Source organism: Sinocyclocheilus grahami, unplaced genomic scaffold, assembly GCF_001515645.1.
Source record: "Sinocyclocheilus grahami isolate Dianchi unplaced genomic scaffold, SAMN03320097.WGS_v1.1 scaffold49.1, whole genome shotgun sequence".
Classification (NCBI taxonomy): Eukaryota; Metazoa; Chordata; class Actinopteri; order Cypriniformes; family Cyprinidae; genus Sinocyclocheilus; species Sinocyclocheilus grahami.
In genome coordinates this window covers 1,639,862-1,662,848 of record NW_015505228.1, presented here as the reverse complement: position 1 = coordinate 1,662,848, position 22,987 = coordinate 1,639,862, and the positions used below count along the sequence as shown (strand labels likewise).

At 37.8% G+C, this 22,987-nt stretch overlaps 1 protein-coding gene across 1 annotated transcript; it reads right to left on the bottom strand.

Moving 5' to 3' along the window:
- Positions 1-3,960: 3,960 nt before the first annotated feature.
- Positions 3,961-21,101, bottom strand: limd2 (LIM domain containing 2). Its single transcript, XM_016269141.1, has 4 exons — positions 20,867-21,101; positions 8,935-8,979; positions 6,134-6,270; positions 3,961-5,638 (listed from the first exon to the last, which is right to left on the bottom strand). Exons 1-4 carry the CDS (start codon positions 20,867-20,869, stop codon positions 5,479-5,481), a joined length of 345 nt encoding a protein of 114 aa, XP_016124627.1. The 5' UTR covers positions 20,870-21,101; the 3' UTR covers positions 3,961-5,478.
- Between the last annotated feature and the right edge of the window lie 1,886 nt (positions 21,102-22,987).

Genomic DNA, 22,987 nt, shown 5'->3' with positions numbered 1-22,987 from the left:
TGAGCAGAGGCCGGGGGATAAAGTGAGGAACAGCCGGAGGGCTAGAATGAGCAGAGGCCGGGGGATAAAGTGAGGAACAGCCGGAGGGCTAGAGTGAGCAGAGGCAGCGGATTCAACGAAGGAGCATCCGGCGGGCTTGCGGCAACCACATGTGACGATCCCGGGCTGGATTCCGCTTCGTCCACGGTGAAAGCCGATCCGGCGATCCACAGCGCAAAGTTGTAGTATTTCCTCAGCAACCAGCATGGATCAGCTCACAGTGCCTTCACGACATGGCGGCGGCGGCAACAACAATACTACAGCGAGAATAAAAGTTACGCCTTCTTTCTTTGCGTGAACATTTGGGCGGTGTTATGCAAATCTTCCCACATAGTGATGTAGGTATGTGGGGGCGTGTTAGAACGAGACGTTTTAGGTAGGCATGGCTGACTCTTAAATTTTATAAAGAATATCTCTTTGGATTTGAGACTTTAGTCTTTGCAACTTTACAAATCTTCTTTATGCACCAAGAGCTTGTAACACTCCAAAGAGAAAGGAAAAACTGAAATCGCATCATATCACCCCTTAAATATGTTGTGCGTTTTAATAGACCGGTGAAGACCGCACAGAGTAGCATTATAACAGAACATTCAAATGTATCTAGTATGATAAAACAGCGCTGCTTTTTTCCCCACATACGCACGACCGGAAGGAGCGGAAACGGTCGACTGTGGCATAATAAAAGCTCCGCTGCTTTCGAGCCGTACGTGTGTCCCGCTCGTTCAGTGCCTCGTTTCACTTCCACGGCTTTCAGCCTCACCCTGCTTCACTCTACTACGTTAATAAATCATTAGCTCATCCATGAACATGATTTCTGCCCGAGTACCGTCGGATTGCATCGGCTGTGGGGATGAAGACCACAACTCCCATGATTCCACACTCAGTCACTGCTTCATCAAACTACGCCTTTGTCTATTTGTTTATTTTGAATACGCGCCCTCTAGCGGCGAAAATTACATATTGTGCCTTTAAGTTTGGAATACTTAAAAGATTGTATGCAACACTACTTGATTAACAGCTTTCTTTTTTGTGATACATTTTTTATTCATAAGTGTAGATTTTTGAAAACCACCCCTTCTTTTAGTCATTTCATAAATTAACTTACAATTAGTAATAAGGCTATTACATTACCTAATTTTTTCAACGAGTCTAGTGACTCGTTATTTTTATAGTTATACAATGCCATACAATGTATATAACTTATAGTTGTGTCTGCCTATTGTAGCCATTTGCAACTGTGAATTTTGATATTTCTTACTTTTGTTCACTTAAAGGCTGTTTTGTTTGTACCTTTTTTGATTTTTCTATTAACCAATATATTTACATATATATATATATATATATATATATTTATTTATTAAGAGCCAAATATATAAAATACCTATTTTTTCAATATAAAAATATTTATTTCAGTGCTCTCTTGTTTAGTGCTACCTTGACTCTTGGTCCTTACTTTTTTGTTTGATTTGATAATGTAAAAAAAAAATCATAATAATTAAAATACAATATTTAAAAAAAAATTAATAAATAAGGGCGAGATTACCTGAGGTTCCGTATTTAGATGAATAATGTGATGCATTTAACATATATACACCAGACCTCTTCACGGCAAATATTTCTTAGTGTGATTTGTTTTTGGACTTGTATCTGGGACCAGTATTTATTTACAATATTCATGTTACTTGTAAATAAACATTACAAATTAAAGTGTTGAAAATAGTGAGTAAAAAGTGACTAAATTCACCTCATATTAATTTTTCTCTGCTGTCTGTTATATATGCCGTTGTTTGCTGTACTTTTTATATTTTAAAGAATATATTTTAGTCATTGTAATGTTTCTTTTTTTAAAGAATTATATCACTTTAAGAATTACCATTGAGAATTGTGTAAAATTTGTTGTCCATGTTTGTCATCTTTATTTTTTTTCTAAACACGTCCTTATTTATTCATTTTTAGTGTAGTACATCAATTATTAAAACATTTTAATAAGAAATGTTACCTTGGCAACTAGCTAAAATAAAGTGTACATTTTCATATTTTGAGTTAACATTTTATTTTCTTCACTATAAGAAAACATCCAAACTAAGGGTTGATCAACACCAGCATATCGTTTATTGTTTTTCTCCAAAAAGCGTGTACAAAAATGAGAAATAAAAAGGAGGAGAAAAAGATGAGATAAGACTGTGGGAAGTGAAAGAAAGCAAAATCATATTTTATTATAAATTCTTGTAGCAGTTGAACTGGAGGGCTGATAAAAGTACTGAGACAAAAATAAACCTGATGGGGAACAAAAGAGACAAGTAAAGAGCCAATACCTCCTTCTGCTTTAAGGCCACCTTGTTCCACTGATCAAGTTTTAGATATAGAGTAATACACTTTGCGTACATTTATCTCCTCTCACTCAACGCATGCGGACAGAGTCGACAGCATTTAAAAATAATCTTTTGCAACCTTAAATATCCATGCATTTACAAAGACACACTCACACATTTCAAGAACTACAAATCCATCAGAAAAGAGCAAAGAAGAGCGTACCTTTTTCCTATTTGTTCTGTAGTTTATAAAAGACAGTGAGCGTTTGCAGGAATATTGTGCCATTTGTACCTTGGCGCACTGTGTGCAAACACAACTAACAATTGGCGTAAACACAGTGATTTGTGTCTGTGAAAAGTTTGCTCCAAAATTAAAAGCATATTTCTACAGAAAAGAAAACGCATGGGAAAGAAGACCAAATCATTTACATATAGAAAGTGAGGAAGTTGATTTGATTTGGGGGGGAAAGCTCATAGGAAGCTGAAAACAAAGTGTTCTTAAAAATGATTCAACGCAAAAAAAATGCAACTAAAATGATAAGACTTAATATGAAAATATTATTTCCATTCATGCCAAGAGCTTTCGATAATTCATCTAAACCTCGCAATGCATTTCAATTTCACAGTCATCTTAAATATATACACACACAGGGACTTTTGTGGCGTTTAAGGTGTTGAAAATATTTAATGGCTTAGTCTAAATGGAGAATCTCCTCAAACGTACAGACAAAAGGCCATTGCACTGGAAGGCAGACGAGACATTTGCAAACACAACAAGCCATTATCATGGCCCTAAAACTAAAGGCAAAACGATCTACAGACCACTTCCTTATGACATTTAACAAATACAGGCTTATCAGAACAGCTTTACCATGTTCCACTAGAAAACCAAAAAAGAAAAGAAACAACATGATGGCATTAATGATGTTTGCACACAAATACATGAACCTCTGGAGAGGTCACAGCTTATGGCCACAGTGATAATTCACAAGTCACAGTTTCACACTGACGTGTGCATATAAAACCTGGGATGAAAGTGTTCATTTAGATGTACAGCACTTCCTGCTCAGACCCCAACTGCTGACTGTTTGTTGATTTAAATTGTAAAAATGATTCATTTAGTGAACAACAGCTTTTAACAATGAACACTAGGGGTAGAGGTCTGCATTCCTGCGGCTCTCGACCCGACCGGATTTTTTGTACAACATTTTTATTTTCTCTGACACTTTTTCCTACTGTGTTGCATAAAATATTAAACGAATTTTGTGTCTTAAGATAATTCATATAAATTCAAGTCAAAGTCAATAAATTCAAGACTCTTGACAAGACGAATAAAATAACATCCAATTTTGTGCAGACTACACTTTTATTTGTCAGCCGATCTCTCTCTCTTTCAGTAGCGGAAATTTAAATGCGAGATTCTGGAAACAAGATCTAAATTTAGCGGGAACGGTCGGGTCGGGAAGAAAATTATTCTAAGCGGGTGAACAAAGAGTGAATATATAGCGGGAGCAGGTGGGTGTGGAATGGAACCTTGCGGGAGCGGGACTAAAAAAAACAGAACTCTAACTAGGGGTGACTGCTGCATCACTGCGACCCATCCATATTCCCGAGCAATGCTTCCGAGCCACACGGTTACGTATGTGCTCAAAGTCCCACAAAACCTCGTCACAGAGAAGCCCACAGGAAACAGTCAAAAACTATGAGTTGACAGGAAGTAGTGGTGGTGGGGGTGGGGGTGGGGGGGGGTGCGAAGCATCATAAATGTAATTTCCTCTGAGACCTAATTCCCTGTGAATATCTTAATTTTGTTGTACAAACTTGGTCCCATGCAGCAAGGCATAAGTGCAGTACAGTGCATCACAGTACATTCACTCAGCTTAGTGGTACTTATGTGCAAATGCCTTTACAAGAAATCACTGAGCAACAAAGAAAAATATGATGTGCAGTCTGCTGAAAAACATTAAATGTAACTAAAATAAGATATACAAGGAATATTTATGTTTGATAAAATGAGCATAGATATCACTAGATGGCATCAATAGATGGCAAAGAATAACCAACATTAGATCAAATAAGGAATATCATCCAAAACACTAGAGGGCGCCAGAAATTATGGCTGATTTAAGATTATGTCTAAATTTCAGCAAGTCTAAATCTTAATTTGTAATCAAATTAATTTTATAGTGGTAAATATTCAGTAACGGTAAATATTATCTGAGCAAATATTGTGTTTACAACTACATTTGGTAAAAGATACTCATGCTTAATAAGAATGATATTGTCTGATTGGATCACAGATTTGACAGGATCTGTCAAATACCAATTCTTAATGTCAAAAGAAGATAAAACGAGGATGAAAAAGAATGAAAAGTAAGGGGGATGTAAACTCAAGTGAGTTCTTTACAGTACAGTGTACCCTGTAGATTCACAGATAAAATACCCTGCGCCAGCAAAGCAGACAAAATAATAAAAAAAAAGACCGTTTTCTCATTTTAAGGAACGCTGTTAAACCATTTAGTTTGAAAATGGTATAGATTGCTGTAACTGAAGTGAGGGACAAAACAGTTAAGTTCACTATGTACATAAAAGATTGCTGAATAATCTTGATGCATCAACCCAGAATCTTTACCTGAGTGTATAATCTAAACCATCTTGAAACCTTTCACGACAGAAAATCAACTAAACCAACTGATACTAGTACTGCCAAACAGGATCGTAATGACGCTAATAAGTGAATCATCCCACCTATAGGGACACAAAGATTTTGGTCACAATCAACTAACTGTTAACTCCACAACACTACAAAAAAAAAATCATCACAAACACAAAATGACATTTTCCAAAGCTAAATAACAATGAAAACCAAGCAGAGAAGGATAAAAAAAAAAGATTAATTAAAAAAATTAAATGAACAACAAACAAAAGGGAAGCTAATCAACCCTATCTCATGGTGGTATATCTGTGATTGTGTTGTGATATCATGAGAAGCCTGGATCAACTGCTTGTGTGCTTGAAATGTGTGTGTGTGTGTGTGTGTGTGTGTGTATATTGATGTGGGCAGAGTATGTAAAGGGTCATCATCATTGGCTAGGGAGGGGAAAGGTGCTTTGGAAATCACTGAGGATTATGCTGTCTTGGTGATGCTCTCTTCATCCTTGGAGGCCCAGAGCTCCTTGTGCTGCTTGCGCCCGAAGCCCTCGTCATAGTTCCCTTTACTCTTGAAGAGCTGCTGGAAGTGTGGTTTGCAGTAGAACTCCCCCTGCAGCGCTGCATAGGACCCCAGACTGCAGAGCGCAGAAGCCAAGAGATAACGTTAGAAATACATTCAAAAAATAATAAATGTTACTGCATTAAATTGACAATCGAGTGAAACATTATAAATGCCTTTACTATTCCAAATAAATGCTGTTCTTTTGAACATTCTATTCATAAAAGCACCATGAATAAAAGTATAATTTTCCTCAAATCAGCATATCAGAATGATTTCTGAAGGATCATGTGACACTGAAAACTGGAGTAACGGCTGCTGAAAACTCAGCTTTGCAATCACAGCAATACATTGCTTTTTAAAATATATATTCAAATAGAGAACAGTTATTTTAAATGATAATAATATTACACAATATTACTGTTTGTACTGAATTTTTGATCAGATACCTGCACCCTTGGAGAGCAAAAGGATTTCTTACAAAAGAAGACTTCTTTCAGTTTACAACCCATGTTTAACTGCTCTAGTTTTAGGCGTTTTCTCAGGCTGTGCTGGTGAGGAAGTGACTAACCTGAGTTTGGTGTTGCAATGCTTGCAGCAGAAGCATGTGTTGTGGAAGATGAGGTTGTTGGCCACCAATCTCTCCATCGGATACACGGTTTTCTCACATGATGCACACGTCTCCTTCTGTGTCTTAAAACTGAAAGACTGGTAGGAAACGCAAGCAAAGACATTGGTTTTCAATCAAAGAACAGATCAAAGTAGCACTAAATGACTTCAGAATATTGACTTGCACTGACTGTGCATGAGACAAAAACTTATATTAACTTACTTGAATTAGTTTTGAAGCTTTATTTGTCCTTATAAGCATATATCCTTAGTACAAATCTTACAGTCATATTCAGGAGAAGTAAAAAATCTATTACCATTAAATATTTTCAAAATGCATTTCATCTTTTATTTATGAAATGTAGGGATGCACCGAATGTTCGGTAACCGAAATTATTCGGCCGAAAATAGCAAAAAAAAAGCTCTTTCGGTGTAAGCGAAAAAGACAGAATAAACTGTACCGAACAATGATGTGACACGATCAAATAGCAACCAGCGAAGAGTGAGAGGCGCAATTAGTGATGGGAAGTTTGGATCATTTTACAGACTCGGACCTTTGAGTTTCGTTCAGCAAAACGAACAAATCTTTTTTCCGAGTCATTTCGTTCATTTTAGCAAAATATAATTAAAATGTTACGTGTTACTTCCCTAATACGTCTACTACTTACGCAAATGTTGATCACACTACAAACAATACAAAACTGCTATAAGAAACAGAAAAGATTAATTCATTGTTTACCTGGATCTTCAGTCTATGATTAGCTCACCTCACCTCTTATCTGACAAGTCTTCGGGTTTGGGCTTATGGGGCTGTCACGTGATGAATGAATGACTCAAACCCGAAGACTCGAGAGATGAACTAATCAATTCTCTTTCCGGTTCAGACTGCATTGGTTAAAGCTTATGGGGCTGTCACGTGATGAATGAATGACTCAAACCCGAAGACTCGAGAGATGAACTAATCAATTCTCTTTCCGGTTCAGACTGCATTGGTTAAAGCTTATGGGCTCATTTATAAATCTGCCGTTTTCGACAAAAAGAAGCATTAAGGTCTTCCTGCGTGTTTCCGCCAAAATAAAAGTTGAGAAAAAGCAATAACTCCATAAACAATCATAAATGTTAGTATTGTAATTTTACTGTTGTTCTGTAAAATAAAATAAAAAGTAAGACAATAATAATGATTATAATTTCAACAGCTCTGTTAATACATTTATTATAACATTCACACATAGTGTTCAAATTGGGATCTGTAATATTTTCTAATGTTTTAAAAGAAGGCTCTTCTGCTCAGCAAGGCTGATTAGTAAATAAACTGCAGAACATCATGTTTTCTAATACACGCACGCATTGCATTGACAGCGCTGCATGAACTCGCGATCTGCTTGTTAGCCAGGGTTCAAAGTCCAAACCGCGAGGGAAATCTGCGCTGTAACAGTGTACTTAGTTGCTCTGTCACATTTTTATGATTTTTTTTACAAGGCACGTGACAATGCGATACGTGCGACTTATTCGTAATGAGACTCATTTATAAATATGCTGTTGTCTTCCTGCGCGTTTTCCGCCAAAATAAAGTTGAGAAAAAGCAATGGTGCATCCCTAATTAATTTTAAGTTAAATTGTGCTTTGTTGATATAATAATGTCTGCTAGAATGTTAAAAAATGTTCAGTGTTAAATACTTTTAAATTGTTGTTTTGTAATAGATTTTTTTCTTTGAAAAGCAAGACAAAACAGTAAAAAGTACATTTTGGCTATTTAATTTGTGCAGTGGTGAAAAAAATTAGAAAAACCTTGTTCGGTATTCGGCCTTCGGCCTTCGGCCAAGAATTTTAATTTCGGTGCATCCCTAATGAAATGTATTATAAAATAATATGTATAAGATGATGAATGGTTTTGAACATTGAATCATGTTCAAAACCCCATGGAGGAAGAAAACCGATTGCTTTACTTCACAAAACTAGTACCAGAGGGAGTGTTGGGTATGATTAGGGCTGCACGATTAATCGAATGCGATTGTCATGCGCATTTTGATAGTAACGCCGGTTCTGTAATCAGCAGGAAATCATCATCACATGCTTTCAGATGGAGCAGCATTTGCTACAGAGAGCCATAGTTCACTGACAAGTTATTTTATTGCGCGATTATGAAATTGAAGAAATCGTTCGCGATAATGACAGCTGTTTGCTTAGCTTCTCAGGTGAACTACGGCTCTGTGAAGTAAATGCTGCTCCATCTGAAAGCATGTGAAAATACCACATTGAATAACATTTTTACTCCAAACTCACTTCATAATGTCAGTCGAGTGTTTGAAATAAATCCTTCTGTGAGATGATGTGGCTTCTTACACAGAATAAGGCACGCAACATATTTCATAGTATTTAAGCAGTGATAAAGGCATTGCATTATAAATATACTTTATTTTAATGAAAATTATAATAATAAGAACTCAGATAAACCGTATATTGCCGTAGTCGTGTGTTTATTAGTCACGTTGAATCAATGAAAGCAGTTAAATCTTCTGTTTATTCAGCTGCAGCGATTTTCTGGGTTTCTTCTGCGAGGTGTATTTGGAGTTTCAGCGCGAGAGCGCCCTCTGGCCTTTGGATGGAGATTTACTGCTGATCACAGAACCGTGCTTCACTGAAAGATACGCATGACAATCGCAGCTTCTGTCGAATCGCGATCTCGATTCCATTTCGATTTATCGTGCAGCCCTAGGTATGATTAAGAAAAGACAAGAAGGATATGAACATAAAGCAACATACCTTAGAACGCTGAACGGGCTTGTCATCAGACGTGTTCCTGTTGTCCTGGAAACAAAAAAAAGAAAGAAAGAAAATGAAGCCAGTGGTCCTAAGATAGGTTACCCATGGCAACACTTTTTCAGACAGAGCCTCGTGAACACCACAGCATAATCCCACCATCATCCATCCACCACCACTACTGTGCTTTTAACCTGACACTCCAAAAATGTTCCTGCAGTCCCTCCTATATCCCTCCATCTGGCCGTATGCTCTGTGTACCCACACGCACAAATGTATGAAGAGGGATCAACGAAGACTAAGCCCGGTGAGTGTTTCTAACTCGATCACCCTTTGAAATAAAGACCCTGCTCACACACTCTTTCGGTTTCAGCCAGACTAAAGCTACAATATGACATTACATAACACAAGCCATGTCCCACGATCAACTCTGCGCCAAATATTCGAAACAGCTGCCAGCCTGAACAGGCCACCAAATTACACACAGGAGAGATTGGGAACTTAAGAACCAAGCATTTTTACGAAAGATTACAGACAAAATGCTAATGACAGGGCCTGGGTTTGGGACACACCTGCACAACACTGAAGCAGCAACAAAAGACTCGGAAAACAGACCCACAGAGAGTCTAAAATGCTTTTAATGCAGTGCAGTATAAGAATCATCTGCTGAGCTGACAGGTTTTTATGTAACTGCTCAGGTCTGTCAGAAAGCCAAGAGCAGATCTCCACCTCCACTCCAGCATCTATACTTGTCTCTTTCGTGGAAATCTAGAGCTTGAATCGCACACAGATCTGCTGGTATAACGGCTCACACTCAGACCCACTGTTGTTGTATCTCTAGTTAAAAAAGAAAAGAAAAGTTTATTTGCTTGCCTCAGACAGGCAGCGCAAGTATCAGTAATGACCATTATATCACATCAGACATTCAATAACACCACTTTTCACAAATTACAGCCATTATCGAGAGGGACTTCACGCTCTGACTCACATACTATCAAAGCCCGGAAATGAGATTACAACCTCTCAGTCTCGACATGATAATATTTGCTTAAAAACAGAATCAGACAAGAACATTATCGGTATCAGATACACTGTAAAAATGCTACAGTAAAAACCTGTTAATTGCTTAAGTTTCCGTACTATATAAGGTGAATAACTGTAATTACATTTAATGTAATTTAACAGTAAAATACTTGTTTTATACTGGTTTTTGGAAGTGAAAAAGAACAAGTCATTGTATAATTAACAGTGAAAAACCATAAATTGACATTCCCAGAATTCCCTGCTTGACACTTCACATTTTATGTTTTTTCATTGAAATATGTTTCTTATTCTTTTTTTCTTATCAGTTGCGTACATTAGGGTTTTATCTTACATCTAATGTTGTTAAATTAATGTTTATTGCATTATTTCAGTATCATGTGGTACCATGATTGTGTTTAGTGTTCATGTGAATGACACTATGCACCTTCCATATTAGCATCTACCAGATGTGGGACCAAGTCATTGTTTTTCAAGTCACAAGTAAGTCTTGAGTCTTTGCATTCAAGTCTCGAGTCAAGACAGACAAGTCCAAGTCAAGTCCCGAGTCAAGACAGGCAAGTTCAAGTCGAGTTGCAAGTCCTCAGCTTTAAGATTCAAGTCTTAAACAAGTCATTAGTGCTTTTTGCCCAATTTAGTGTCTCAGTATTAATTACCATATAAAATTCATAGTAATTTATATCAGGAAGGCAGGTAGAATATGTTTGACATAGTTCAATTTCATGTGAGATGGGTGCCCTTAGTAAAACTGCTCAAGTTCAAGTTAGGGATTGTGCCAAAATAGGATAAGCAGTGAAAAAAACTATTTTATTAGTAACAGAATAGCAAAGACAACATAATTTCATAGAAATAACAGCTGCAACATACTTTGCAAGTGTGCATAAGAATAGCTATATGCTTCTAGGTGTTACATCTAAGCCAATGAGACATTATTTGGAACCTCAATGAAACGGATTTAAAAATATATGAGTGGAAACGCAGAAAGAACTGCTTTGAAAGAACTAGAAGAAATAACTGCAAGCATATTTTGCAAGTGAGAGGAAACATGCAATATGGATGCAGACAAACTTATTAAGACAATGATTCAAAAATGCTGTGCTACCATCCTTTATAACCAAGAGTAACAAAGACAAAATAATTTAATAGAAAAAAATGTTGTATGTTAAATGTTAAGTTTATAATATGCATAGTTGATTGCTAAATTTAGGGGCTGTGTGCGCTTTTGGCCTACAGACTGATTTACAACACGTGAATTCATTAATTTATCCCGAAAGAAATGGAAGTGACATGAGTGCCTGCAAGAAGGAGAAAAATTGAGAAGCCTATATTTTATAGTTATATATACAATAATCATTTTGTGAAAGAAACACTTCTTCGAAATATATTTTAAATTATCATTAGGCATATTGCCGCTTGCTCACTTCAGACATTAGGCCTATGTGCATTTTTCTTCTTCAAATTATAGCTGAATGGTTTGCAATAATAAATTTTAAATCTAGATTAAATCAAGGTTTATCTAATAATTCTGTTGCACCAAACTTCAAACCTTTAAAAATAAGCAGGTTTACATTTTTAACCCATCATTTTGATCGGATTTAAGTTATATTTAAATTTTATAATAAGTTATATTATATTTAAGTTATATTTTATATTAACTTTAATCCTGTTGCACCATAACTTTAAACTCAGACTTAAATCTAAATTATGGATTAACTTTAAACTTAACACTTAAATGCATACCTCGGGTCTTTAGCGACCCGGGACATCATTCTCTACCCTCTCCCTCCTTCATTTTTTTAAGTTAGACATCAACTTTCTTAGTATTCCTCAATCTATTAGTTATAAACAATATAACAAGAAAAAAAAATAGTAAAATATAAAAGAATGCCAGTTTTCTGATTAATTTTTTGTAAAAAGTGTATAGGGTCGCTAGAGACCCGAGGTATGTAAATGTGTAAGTATTTTTTCCTGCACAACTATATTTACATTTCTGATGACTCAATATGTGCAATGCATATTTTTTCCTCAAGGTGGCACTGTTTGATATACAATAATGACGTGACGTTTCACTCATAATTACCGTAGGCATAAAACAAACGAATATCATCAGCAAAAATTGATGTGGTTTGAATGGCTTTACTGCAGAGCAATTATATGCAATGAAATATAAATGTCACTGTCATTTGATGCTAGATGTGGTGAATAAGCTGCCAGTGATCCAAATATTGAATATGAAGTCATTGAAAACGATAGTTTTGAGAATATGGTTGAGATCGTGAATATGAGGCAGATGTAATGTAATCTGTAATTGTTCTTAAAATATCAAGAGTTTTTTTTTGATATTGCAGCAGTTAAAGATCCATCCGTGCTGTATATATATAGGTCCAGGTCCATGCATTTAAGGGTTAATGGAGGTTAAAAATTTAAAATAAAAATGCACATGCACATGCAATTAAAATATGTAACTGATCGAGAGAGGTGTTTATTACAAATAAAAATGAAAATGAAAGCACATCGATTTGGCAGAGTGTGAGGGTCGTGACGGGATGCGGATCCTTCACTCATGGTGCACCTCGGTGTCAGACAAACAGAAGAAGTGAGGAATATTTAACAGCAGCGGTCACAGTGATGATGAGGAGAGTACCAGTGAAGTGATCGCGGCTGCGCCTCTCGTTTCTCATGCCCGCTCCGTGTGTCTGCTGGGCGGCGATCAAACGGACAGGGCAGCGCTTTTCACGAGTGGAGATCGCTACTAGACGATTATTATTTTTGTTATTTTTATTATCTCTGTTCTTTTGTCGTAAGTTATGCTATTACTCCATTAATTAATACTAGCCTATCCAGCGCTCCCTGAACGCAGTCTCTGGCTTATTGCCAGTCAAGCGCAAGCATGCTGCAGGGACGCGTCTATAATGACTTTGATCTGATCATAAAGTCTTTCCGAGTCACAGAGCTCAAGTCCAAGTCAAGTCTCGAGTCCTTGCTGTCAAAGTCTAAGTCGAGTCTCAAGTCTTCTTTAATTATGTCGAGTCGAGTCGCAAGTCATCAAATTTGGGACTCGAGTCTGAGTCAAGTGACTCGAGTCCACACCCCTGGTATTTACCAGCTCAGCTTGTGGAAAAGCTGTTTGTGATGAGCTCTCATCACCACCTCTTTTTGGTGGTTATCAGTGTATGGTACAAAACAGATATTTATATTATATATTAAGTCTGTAAAACCTGAAATGTTGCTACCATATTTTCATGGTAAATGTCTGGCAAACACAGCAGGTGGTATTTTACGGTAAAGGTCATTGCACACTGAGTCCGAAATTTTCGCACGTTAAAAAATAAATACGACCTCACGTTATGTCAATCACGTTTACACACTGCCTCCGAAATATTTGTCCGTCATAAAAAAATTCGGATCGGGTTCGAATTTTTCAATTTTTCGCATCCGTAGCAAGCATTTTGAGAGGTGTTTTGACAGTTCAGATGCCAAAATCCAGAATGGCAATTGTCAAGTTCATCCACTTCATCTCGCAGCACAAAGCACTGTATATAGATCCTTGCACACTGAGTTCACAGAAATGGGTGGTCTTCTTTTTAATATGTGGCTCTAGTATCGCTAGCAAAAGCATCAATCTGAGCCACTGACATCCTGAAGTAAACTTTGAATCGCCCGTGTAAAGCCCCGTTCACACTCCAAGCGACAAAGCGACACGATTCCATTCATTTCAATGGAGAGCTGGCGATTTCCGGCGACTAGCGCGACAGCGGCCGTTGGCGACGGATGGGGCGTGTCCAGCGACGTGACAAAGTTCAGAATCCTTCAACTTTATGCAAATGAAGAGCGACTTTCGGGAGCGACAGCCAATAGGAAAGAATACGGCCGTAGATAAACATACGCAATGGAAAAAAAGTAGACTGTTTCTCATGCATTTTTGTTTGTATGTACGGATTTAATTCAAATTTGTATTATATTTAGTCTTTTGCTTCCAAAATGTTTGTATTTAGCGGCAAGAAACCTGATTTCGCTGTCAAGGCAACCAGTAGTGAGAACGCCCACTAGCAACCTCATCACCAGCCCCTGGCGACATGGACAAAGTCGCTGCTAGTGTGAACGCAGCTTAATCCCGCTGCTCCTTAATAAGGAGGGGGAACTCTCCTTCCTCTCTAGATCTCAGGATTGGATGGACCCAATATTTCCTTTTTTAAGAAGCGAGGACAACAAAATCATCCTCATCGCTTGAAGTGCCATTTAGTGCTGTTTTGCAAATTTTTTCGCTACGGATTAATTAATACGCATCGGACTCAGTGTGCAAGGTTTCTGTGCGTGACGAATTTTTAGGATTTCGAATACGAAAAAACGCATAAGAAAATTTTGGACTTTTTTTTTTTTTTTTTACAGAGTTCTAACAAATTCTCTTGAATAACTTCATCTTTTCATTAATCATTTGTTTAGAATTATCCACCTCCTTTTCAATGTGAAACCAGGCTATTTTGTGATTCGTTAACTGCTATAGGTAATTAACTAGAATAATAATAAAGTGCAGAAATTAATTAATTTATTAAGAATTTGTCATTTTAAAATTGTTTCAAACGCATACACACCACCACCAACATTTTGTTTTCATTCCATGCTGTGAAAAGATGCATTCAATAGATATACAGCATAAAACATTACAATTTTCAAAACGGAATAAAAGTAACACTGTTCTGCATTTGCATTTACACATTTCAAAGCATGTGTTGCAAAAGGAAGTGCAATGTGTCTCTGCATCGGCTTGTGAACTGTTTTATTGTACAATGTATAATTTGGTCATCCCCGCCCTGGTCAATAAAGAAAGAACCTTTTACTATGTATTAGCCAATGCTATGCAGTAAAACGAGAAGCCAGCATGATTAAGCTTTATCTGATAAAGTCACAACACACCCTGAGTGCAAGACAATCCTCAGCCCACTTCCTGTTTCAGAGAGTTTGTGTAACACGTTTGTTTCAGAGCCATTGGCAGAGAGATTTACATATCTGTGTGCATTTAGCATAAATATCAAAAACACCATTTACATTTAAAGAAACTGTGCAAAAGGAGCCTTAAATTTTATTACGAATACTACTACCAAAAAAAAAAAAAGTTTGAGGCACTCTCTGTCTTCTAGTTAGCAGAAGTGCAATAAAATGATGCCACAAACTATTAAATCCAAAACAAAGATGCTTGGGTCAGTCACAGTTGAAATGGTGGCAAAAACGGGATTAGAGATGTGTGAGCATGTTAATACACACACAAGAGAAGCACACAAAGCAATGGAGCAGGGTACTATCTCAGCTTGTGCCATCTGTCCCTTTTTGCCTTATTTGTACATAAGACGAAGAAAAACACACTCTCTTACCACACACACATGCAGACAGCACTGCTGCCCAACCGTCTGCACTTTGGCAGGAAAGAGTGATGACACATCTTCTTCCTGAGCTCTGCTCTGATGCACTTTATGATGGTGAGGTCCAATCCGCCCTCCCTAGAGACCCTCAAAAATCAGTCATCAGCTGACATGCACACTGAGACACAGCTTTAGTGCTGTATGTATGCCATATTCAGTCATTAGACACTGAAGATCACTGCATTACAGTTCACATTACCAGCTCTTCTGGGTTTCACAATGACACTCTCAGAAAAAAACACCATGTTCTCTTTAAAGTTCAACCTTGTTTCAAAAACACTACCTTGCGTGTGAATGTCACAAGAAAAGAAATGCAATCAGGCCATTAAATATAAAGTGATCACTATAGTGTGGAATCTAACAACGTCACAGTGTTTTAAATATTTTTCAGGGCCTGTTAATACTCTAATAGGCATTTTAGATATAGCCATATATACTAATTAAAACAATGTTGCACCTCAAACATGGGACTGAGTTATTTTACCACAGACAAGAGTATTTTATGCATGATATGAAGCACAATGAAGATACAAATCTTCAAAGAAAAGTAAAAAAATAAACAAATAAAATAAATTTATATAAATAACATTAATTATTTTTCAAATTAAACAATATTTTTAATAATAATATTTAAGATAACTGCCCATTTCAACATTAAAATAAATCACATTAATAATAATCAAACATCATAAAGTTTGAGATAACTGGCCATCACAACAGCGAAGTCACAGAAGTTACAACAACTTCCAGAACTTTTAGAAATGGAAAAATCCACTTTATAAATTCTGAATGATGACATACATTTTTTTCTGATAAGTGACATTAGAGCCAACGTCAGAAAACCTTGTCCTCCTTTTAGATTCTAAAGTTTGGACTACACAGAACTGTGCAAAAGAAAGTGAGGTAGAGAGAGAGAGTGCAAGGCATCTACCCAAATTTAAAATTACAGTCAACCAGATGGGCTGCAGGCCATTCTGTGACCCAGGCTAGTACGTATACATATTTGAACCTTTGCTCCCCTCTCAGACACTGACAGATTTGTGATGCCCTGCGATTACCAAAGGTCAGTATTTTACTCTCTCCCACAGCCACACACTGAGCACACACAACATTCACTCTCCATTACTCTTCCTCTATAGTACTGGACTGTAGACGCTCTTTTAATCTCATTACATGGACAAAATCCCATCAGCTGCTCCCCATGGGTCCAGCCAGCCAGGGGAATAAGCAGGAGTTCAGTGGACTGAACCATCATGTGGTCATCAACCCACGCAACCCCTGTTCAACTTGTGTCTAATGCATCTTGTGATCTTTCAGATGTGATCTGGGATGCACAGAACCATTACATTTGTGGTACCACTGCAAATGCCCACAGAATATCTACCTCAACGTGCAGTGCCACGCATTTTAGATGACAGTTAATAATGGGTGTAAATGGCAATCTGTTTTGGGGGACCACTTGTGGATGGATCCTCTGGAATATTAGGTAAAAACAGGCCAACCTAGACATGGAGTGAATGATTTGGCTGACGTCCCTTTTGCCACATTCTGCCGAGCTAATAATTCTTAAAGAACAAGAGAAACAAGTCAGATTGAGAAGACAAAACTCTTTTGTCAAGATTCCTGGCAACACAGATAAGATGTTCATGCAGCAACCCTGAGGGAGTCTGGCTGGGCTCCATGAATGAGAAGCAATGTTTTAAAAGATGCTGGAAGGCACATTTTTGCAAAAGTCAAGCTATGATTGATCTCCCTGTAACTAGAAAAGCAAAATGAGCCTTCAGGCAGCAAAACACATACATTAATTTACCAATTGACACATTAGGGTTAGTCGTCCTCCACTAGTGCCTATCAATACAGTCATTTTGTGCATTTCTCCACTACAATGCATTGCTTACTTTCAGTTTAGATAGATAACTCACAGGAGATATAAAACAGAAAGCAAATTCTCAAAGCCTTTGGCTGCCAATTACTCTTGTATCTAGATATATGACGGTTGTATATGTTTTAAAAGAAAGCTTCAGTTTGGCGTAGCCAAATTTCTACCTCATGTTTTGTTTCGTACCATCGTTAGACCTAAGTGCTTTTCCAATCATTATAGTGCTTATTTTCATAAGTCAGAGCTGACTGAATTCTTGCTGAGAGCAGAAACACCCTGTGTCGCAGAGAATGATTGCGTGAAAGTATTTGCATGAGGATGCAGAAAACGCTAATGTTTAAACACTTCTAAAGAAGAACGTGAAAGTCTTCGCCAATGCGTTGAGCCGCAGACAGAAGCTGATACTGGAGTCTACACACGGATGTGAAACTGTAAATGTGTTTAGGCAGAAAAAAAAATCTGAAGACGACTGTACAGGATGTTTTAAAGAGAAGGCTTGTGGGCAGGGTTGTAGAGGAACATTCTAATGTTTCATTTGACTCCAGAGTACACCTTTGACCAAGAGAAAGTGCACGGTGTAAAATTTCACCTGTTAAAGCTGAAGTGGCACCACTAAAACACAACAGCAAAAAAAAAAAAAAAAAAAAGATTGTTCAGTTTATGTTTTCTATACTTTGTAAAACACTTGCAAAAATGAGCAGAAAACCACTGGATCTTTACTTAGAACGGTACTGCTAGGACACATCCCTTTTTTGAAGCCTTTCAAACATGTTCAGACAGAGTTCGAAACTTGATCTAGGCACTTCATGGTACTTCACAAAACACAGCCATCAGCATCTACCATACCATGATCTTATCACAAGGAAGGGAGTGCATTTTGCAATCAGAAATCATAACACATACACAGAAGAACTGCCAAGAGACATTGCTCTTTTCAGTGGAATTTGACAAACATGGTAGAGATGGCAAACCTCTTCTCCTTTACCCTTTCAGAGAACATTTCACACAGGAAAGCCATTTTAGCACAAAAACTGCAACAAAAGAGCCCCTATGAAGGCTAGAAGTGTTCAATATGAACGGTCTCAAATTGTGTTTAATTCAATGCCGGTAAGGGCTTGACAGGTTAAACATACTTAACACTAAAAACACCTGCATTAACATAAAAGAAAAGTACATATTACACCACAAATACATATACGAACCGATATTGAAGTCAAAGACATACTGCTGGGACACCACAGATAACCACTGCATCGACTACAGCTAGTCACTCAGTGGAAAGTTCTATTTAGGCCTATGGAGCAAGCCTAATTTCTTCTCTTTCTCCATATAAGGAGACAGTTTTTGCAAGGGAAAAAAAGCTTCCATTGTCACTCTGCAGAGGCTGTCCCAGAGTCCTTGTTGGCATAATTTCATTAGTATGGAGATCTAAGAATAGTCAAGAGACTAAGAGTAGACCATGGACTAGAACCTCAGTGTGTGACATTCAGCTCAAACAGAAACATCACTGACGCACAGCGTGCAAAAACACAGCACAAAAGAAAACACTGCATTTGATGGTAGACTTGAACAGACTTGAATGGATAAACACACCTAGATGCCTGTGATTAAATTATCTGATATTCTTATGAATGAGAATTTGAAAAAAAAAATAATAATCCACTATGGATGATTTCTTGGGGCCTCCCAAATACTTTGAAGTTCCTGCAAGTTACAACGTTTTGAAACACCTGGAATGACATGCCTCCACATTCGTTTCTGACAACTGGACAGTTGACGCCGCAGGCCGTCATCTCCACATGAATAATCTGTGTATACAATCTTCAGGGCTTAGTTTCATCTGAAAACCCTGAGGGCCTCTGCCATCTGCTCTTACCTTCAGCGTACAACAGAGATTGACACCTCTAATGAAAGAAGACATCATTAAAAAGCAACACTCTGAAAGAGGTCACATTTAAGTTTATTTGTACCATTTGCTTGAGCATTCGCAATCTCTCATGCACATAATTTGCTGAAACAGGCATTTTCCTTGTGCTGCTGAATTCCCAATGGAGCCAATTTAACTGAGAATGTACATATGTTTGATCAGACAATCCACTGGCAGATGGTGATCCCTAACCGCCGAAACAAAGTGCCACTATCACTAATGACAGCAACGAACAGTCCGGAAGAAATGGGAGCTTTAAAGACTAAAGATACACACATTTAAGCTTTATTGGTTGAGAATTGCTAAAAATGAATCATTATACAACAGTTAGTTCCTCAAATTTGATTCAGTAGTGATATTTACTGTAAAATTGTGACGTTTCACTCTAGTGCAGAATGAAAGTGGGGCAAGTTTTTCAAAGTGGAAGTCAAAAAGCATCTACATATTCTCTCACACACGAGCTTTTTGCGTGTTTTTTGTGTGTGGGTAGTGAGAAAATCCGTCGCTGAAGTGCACACATACACTGTTCCAATTCAGGAACACACAAAACTTAATAGCACTTTTAGAACCATTTTCGTTGTACAAAATAACTGGCAAATTTTCGTCTGCAATGCTAGATGCTCAAAATTATTCAGGCTATTACAACTTGCATTCATGTTGTAATAATGAATATCATCACAACTGTGCTTACCTGCAGTTTCAGGTCTACAACAGAATCACCGTCAAGCGTGATATTGCTTGTATTATCAAAATGATAACCATCTAAAACTGGCCAATACACATTTGTTCCCATTAATATTGTGTGCATTATGGTTTCAGCCAGCTGATGCTGGGCAGGAGTTAAACAAACATGTAACCATGACAACATTAGGCTGAGAAGATTCACATGTAAAAAGCATTTACATAAATTTCCACATAAAACCTGTGCCGGCTAGTAGTCCTAGTCGCTGCTTTCCATGATACAATGACAAAAAGAAAGGATGTTTGTCTATGAAAGCAGCCTACAGTTTAGGGTACATTTGGGTTGAGTAATGAATGTCAACATCTCAATTAATAATTTCACACACAGAAACAAACAGAATGGGAAACCTGAAGTCACTTTGGATAAACGTATGATGAATACATGTAAATGTGGTCAGAAAAGATGCATTAGACACAGACAGGCTGGGCTACACAATTTCATGTAATCAAGCAAATATATCGGCAAAGATGCACTGAGATGAAGTAACGTTACGAATAATTAATTGTTACAAAAAAAACCTGTAAATTTACCGCTGCTTCAGTACCGGTCCAGCTTTCCGTGAACTAAACTGGGTCGACGAAAACCAGGTGTCAAGACCAGAAGGCTTTGTTTTCGGTCTAAATTCATCTGGAAACACGCATCTTCAATAAGACACATGACAGCTTTGGACCCTGAGACCTAGCCTCCCACAGCACAGGACTGATTAGTATTCATCTTCTGTATCCAATCTTAAAGCGCACATAAATACATCTCTACAATAAGCAAATCATCTGCTTTGATGGATCACTGCAACACTAGTAAGTCTGAGCCCAGTATCCCACAATTAGCTCTTGATAGCACTCTAGCTAGCGGACTGCACCTCACCACAATAGACGACGAGGGGGTCGCCGGGTTCACTGGCTGCAGCTGAATCAAAGCGGAAAACTCACCATCTGGGTCTCCTTATCGGTCTGCTGAAGAGAAAAGGGGTTGCTGCTGCCCTGGCCGGTCCACTCACTGTGCGCGACTCGGTTGAAATCTCATTCGTTTCCTCCGCTGGTCTAAACGATTAACTTCTCCGGTTGAGCTCAATGAAACGTACCAGCAGAGCAACGCTGTGATCATTCGAGCCGTCTAGAGAGCCTGACGTGCTTCCCCCCCACCTCACTCTTTCCAACGGACGTTTTTTTTCTCTTCATCACGCCTTTTTTTACTCAGCAGGATGTCGCACGCGATTGGATGCAGCTCGTGCCGCGTCCTCGCGCTCTCCTCCTACCTCAGAATTTAGGTAACGTTACATTTTTATGAGGAGACTTTTGCAAGAAATAGCCATATTACCTCACGGATTTCTAATTCCTCGCCTCTGTTTCTTTCCCGCTGTCTTTATTCAGTCATTAGTGACTAATATGTGAGGTAAGTAAGAGGCAAATGAGCTAATTCGTTTTAGCCATTATATAGTTTCACGCACACGCTCATAAGAATTGTAAGATCTACTGCATAATAATAATAATAATAAAGCAATTAAATAAGTAAATAACAATGCTAAAATAAGTTCTAGGTTTGTAGTTATATATGAAGAGCAGCCCTTGCAACGGTACTGATGGCCTGTATTTATTTTCTTCTTTGCAGCACTTAAAGGGTTAGTTCACCCAAAAATGAAAATTAACCCATGTTTTACTCACCCTCAAGGCATCCTAGGTGTGTATGACTTTCTTCTTTCAGACGAATCCAATCGGAGTTATATGAAAAATTATCCTTGCTCTTCCAAGCATTAGAATAGCAGTATGTGGGTGGTTTTTTGGGTGTACCAACCCTTTAAAGGGAGCATAACACACACAGTTTCACCCAATCTCATGTTAATCTTGAGCAGGATGTCGCACGCGATTGGACGCAGCTCGTGCCGCGTCCTCGCGCTCTCCTCCTACCTCAGAATTTAGGTAACGTTACATTTTCTGAGGAGACTTTTGCAAGAAATAGCCATATTACCTCACGGATTTCTAATTCCTCGCCTCTGTTTCTTTCCCGCTGTCTTTATTCAGTCATTAGTGACTAATATGTGAGGTAAGTAAGAGGCAAATGAGCTAATTCGTTTTAGCCATTATATAGTTTCACGCACACGCTCATAAGAATTGTAAGATCTACTGCATAATAATAATAATAATAATAAAGCAATTAAATAAGTAAATAACAATGCTAAAATAAGTTCTAGGTTTGTAGTTGTATATGAAGAGCAGCCCTTGCAACGGTACTGATGGCCTGTATTTATTTTCTTCTTTGCAGCACTTAAAGGGTTAGTTCACCCAAAAATGAAAATTAACCCATGTTTTACTCACCCTCAAGGCATCCTAGGTGTGTATGACTTTCTTCTTTCAGACGAATCCAATCGGAGTTATATGAAAAATTATCCTTGCTCTTCCAAGCATTAGAATAGCAGTATGTGGGTGGTTTTTTGGGTGTACCAACCCTTTAAAGGGAGCATAACACACACAGTTTCACCCAATCTCATGTTAATCTTGAGTACCTATAGAGTAGTACTGCATATCTCCAAATGGTCTTTAGTTTTATCATATTTATTTATAAAAGAAAGATACAACTTTACGATTCTCTCCAGAAAAAGCCGAGCTACAGGAGGCGCGCTGTGGGCGGAGTTAAAGAGTGACGAGCACTTGAGCTCAGACTGCCAACAAAACAGACATTTTTATGCAGTTTCACTTACCGTCTGCAGTTCTGAATCATTACTTTATCTTTTATAGCTGGAACCGCTCCATCTTTCAGTATCAAATGATGTGCAAATCCAGCGTCGAATTGGGCCTTGTTTATAAAACGTCAGGGAGCGTCATCAGTGGAGCACGAGAGGCGGTGGTGATGATGTAAGTGACGTTGTAGTTTAATGTTTTGTTAGTCTAGCCCACGAGACGCACAGTTACTGCGTTATTCATTCAAAATATTAGAGAAATATAGTAGCTCAATGCCTAAAATATCTTGATTAGGTTAAAACCGAAACCAAGCCATTCACACAGAGCGCATATTCAGCACATTTTATAGATGGACAAATTGCACAATTTTCCACA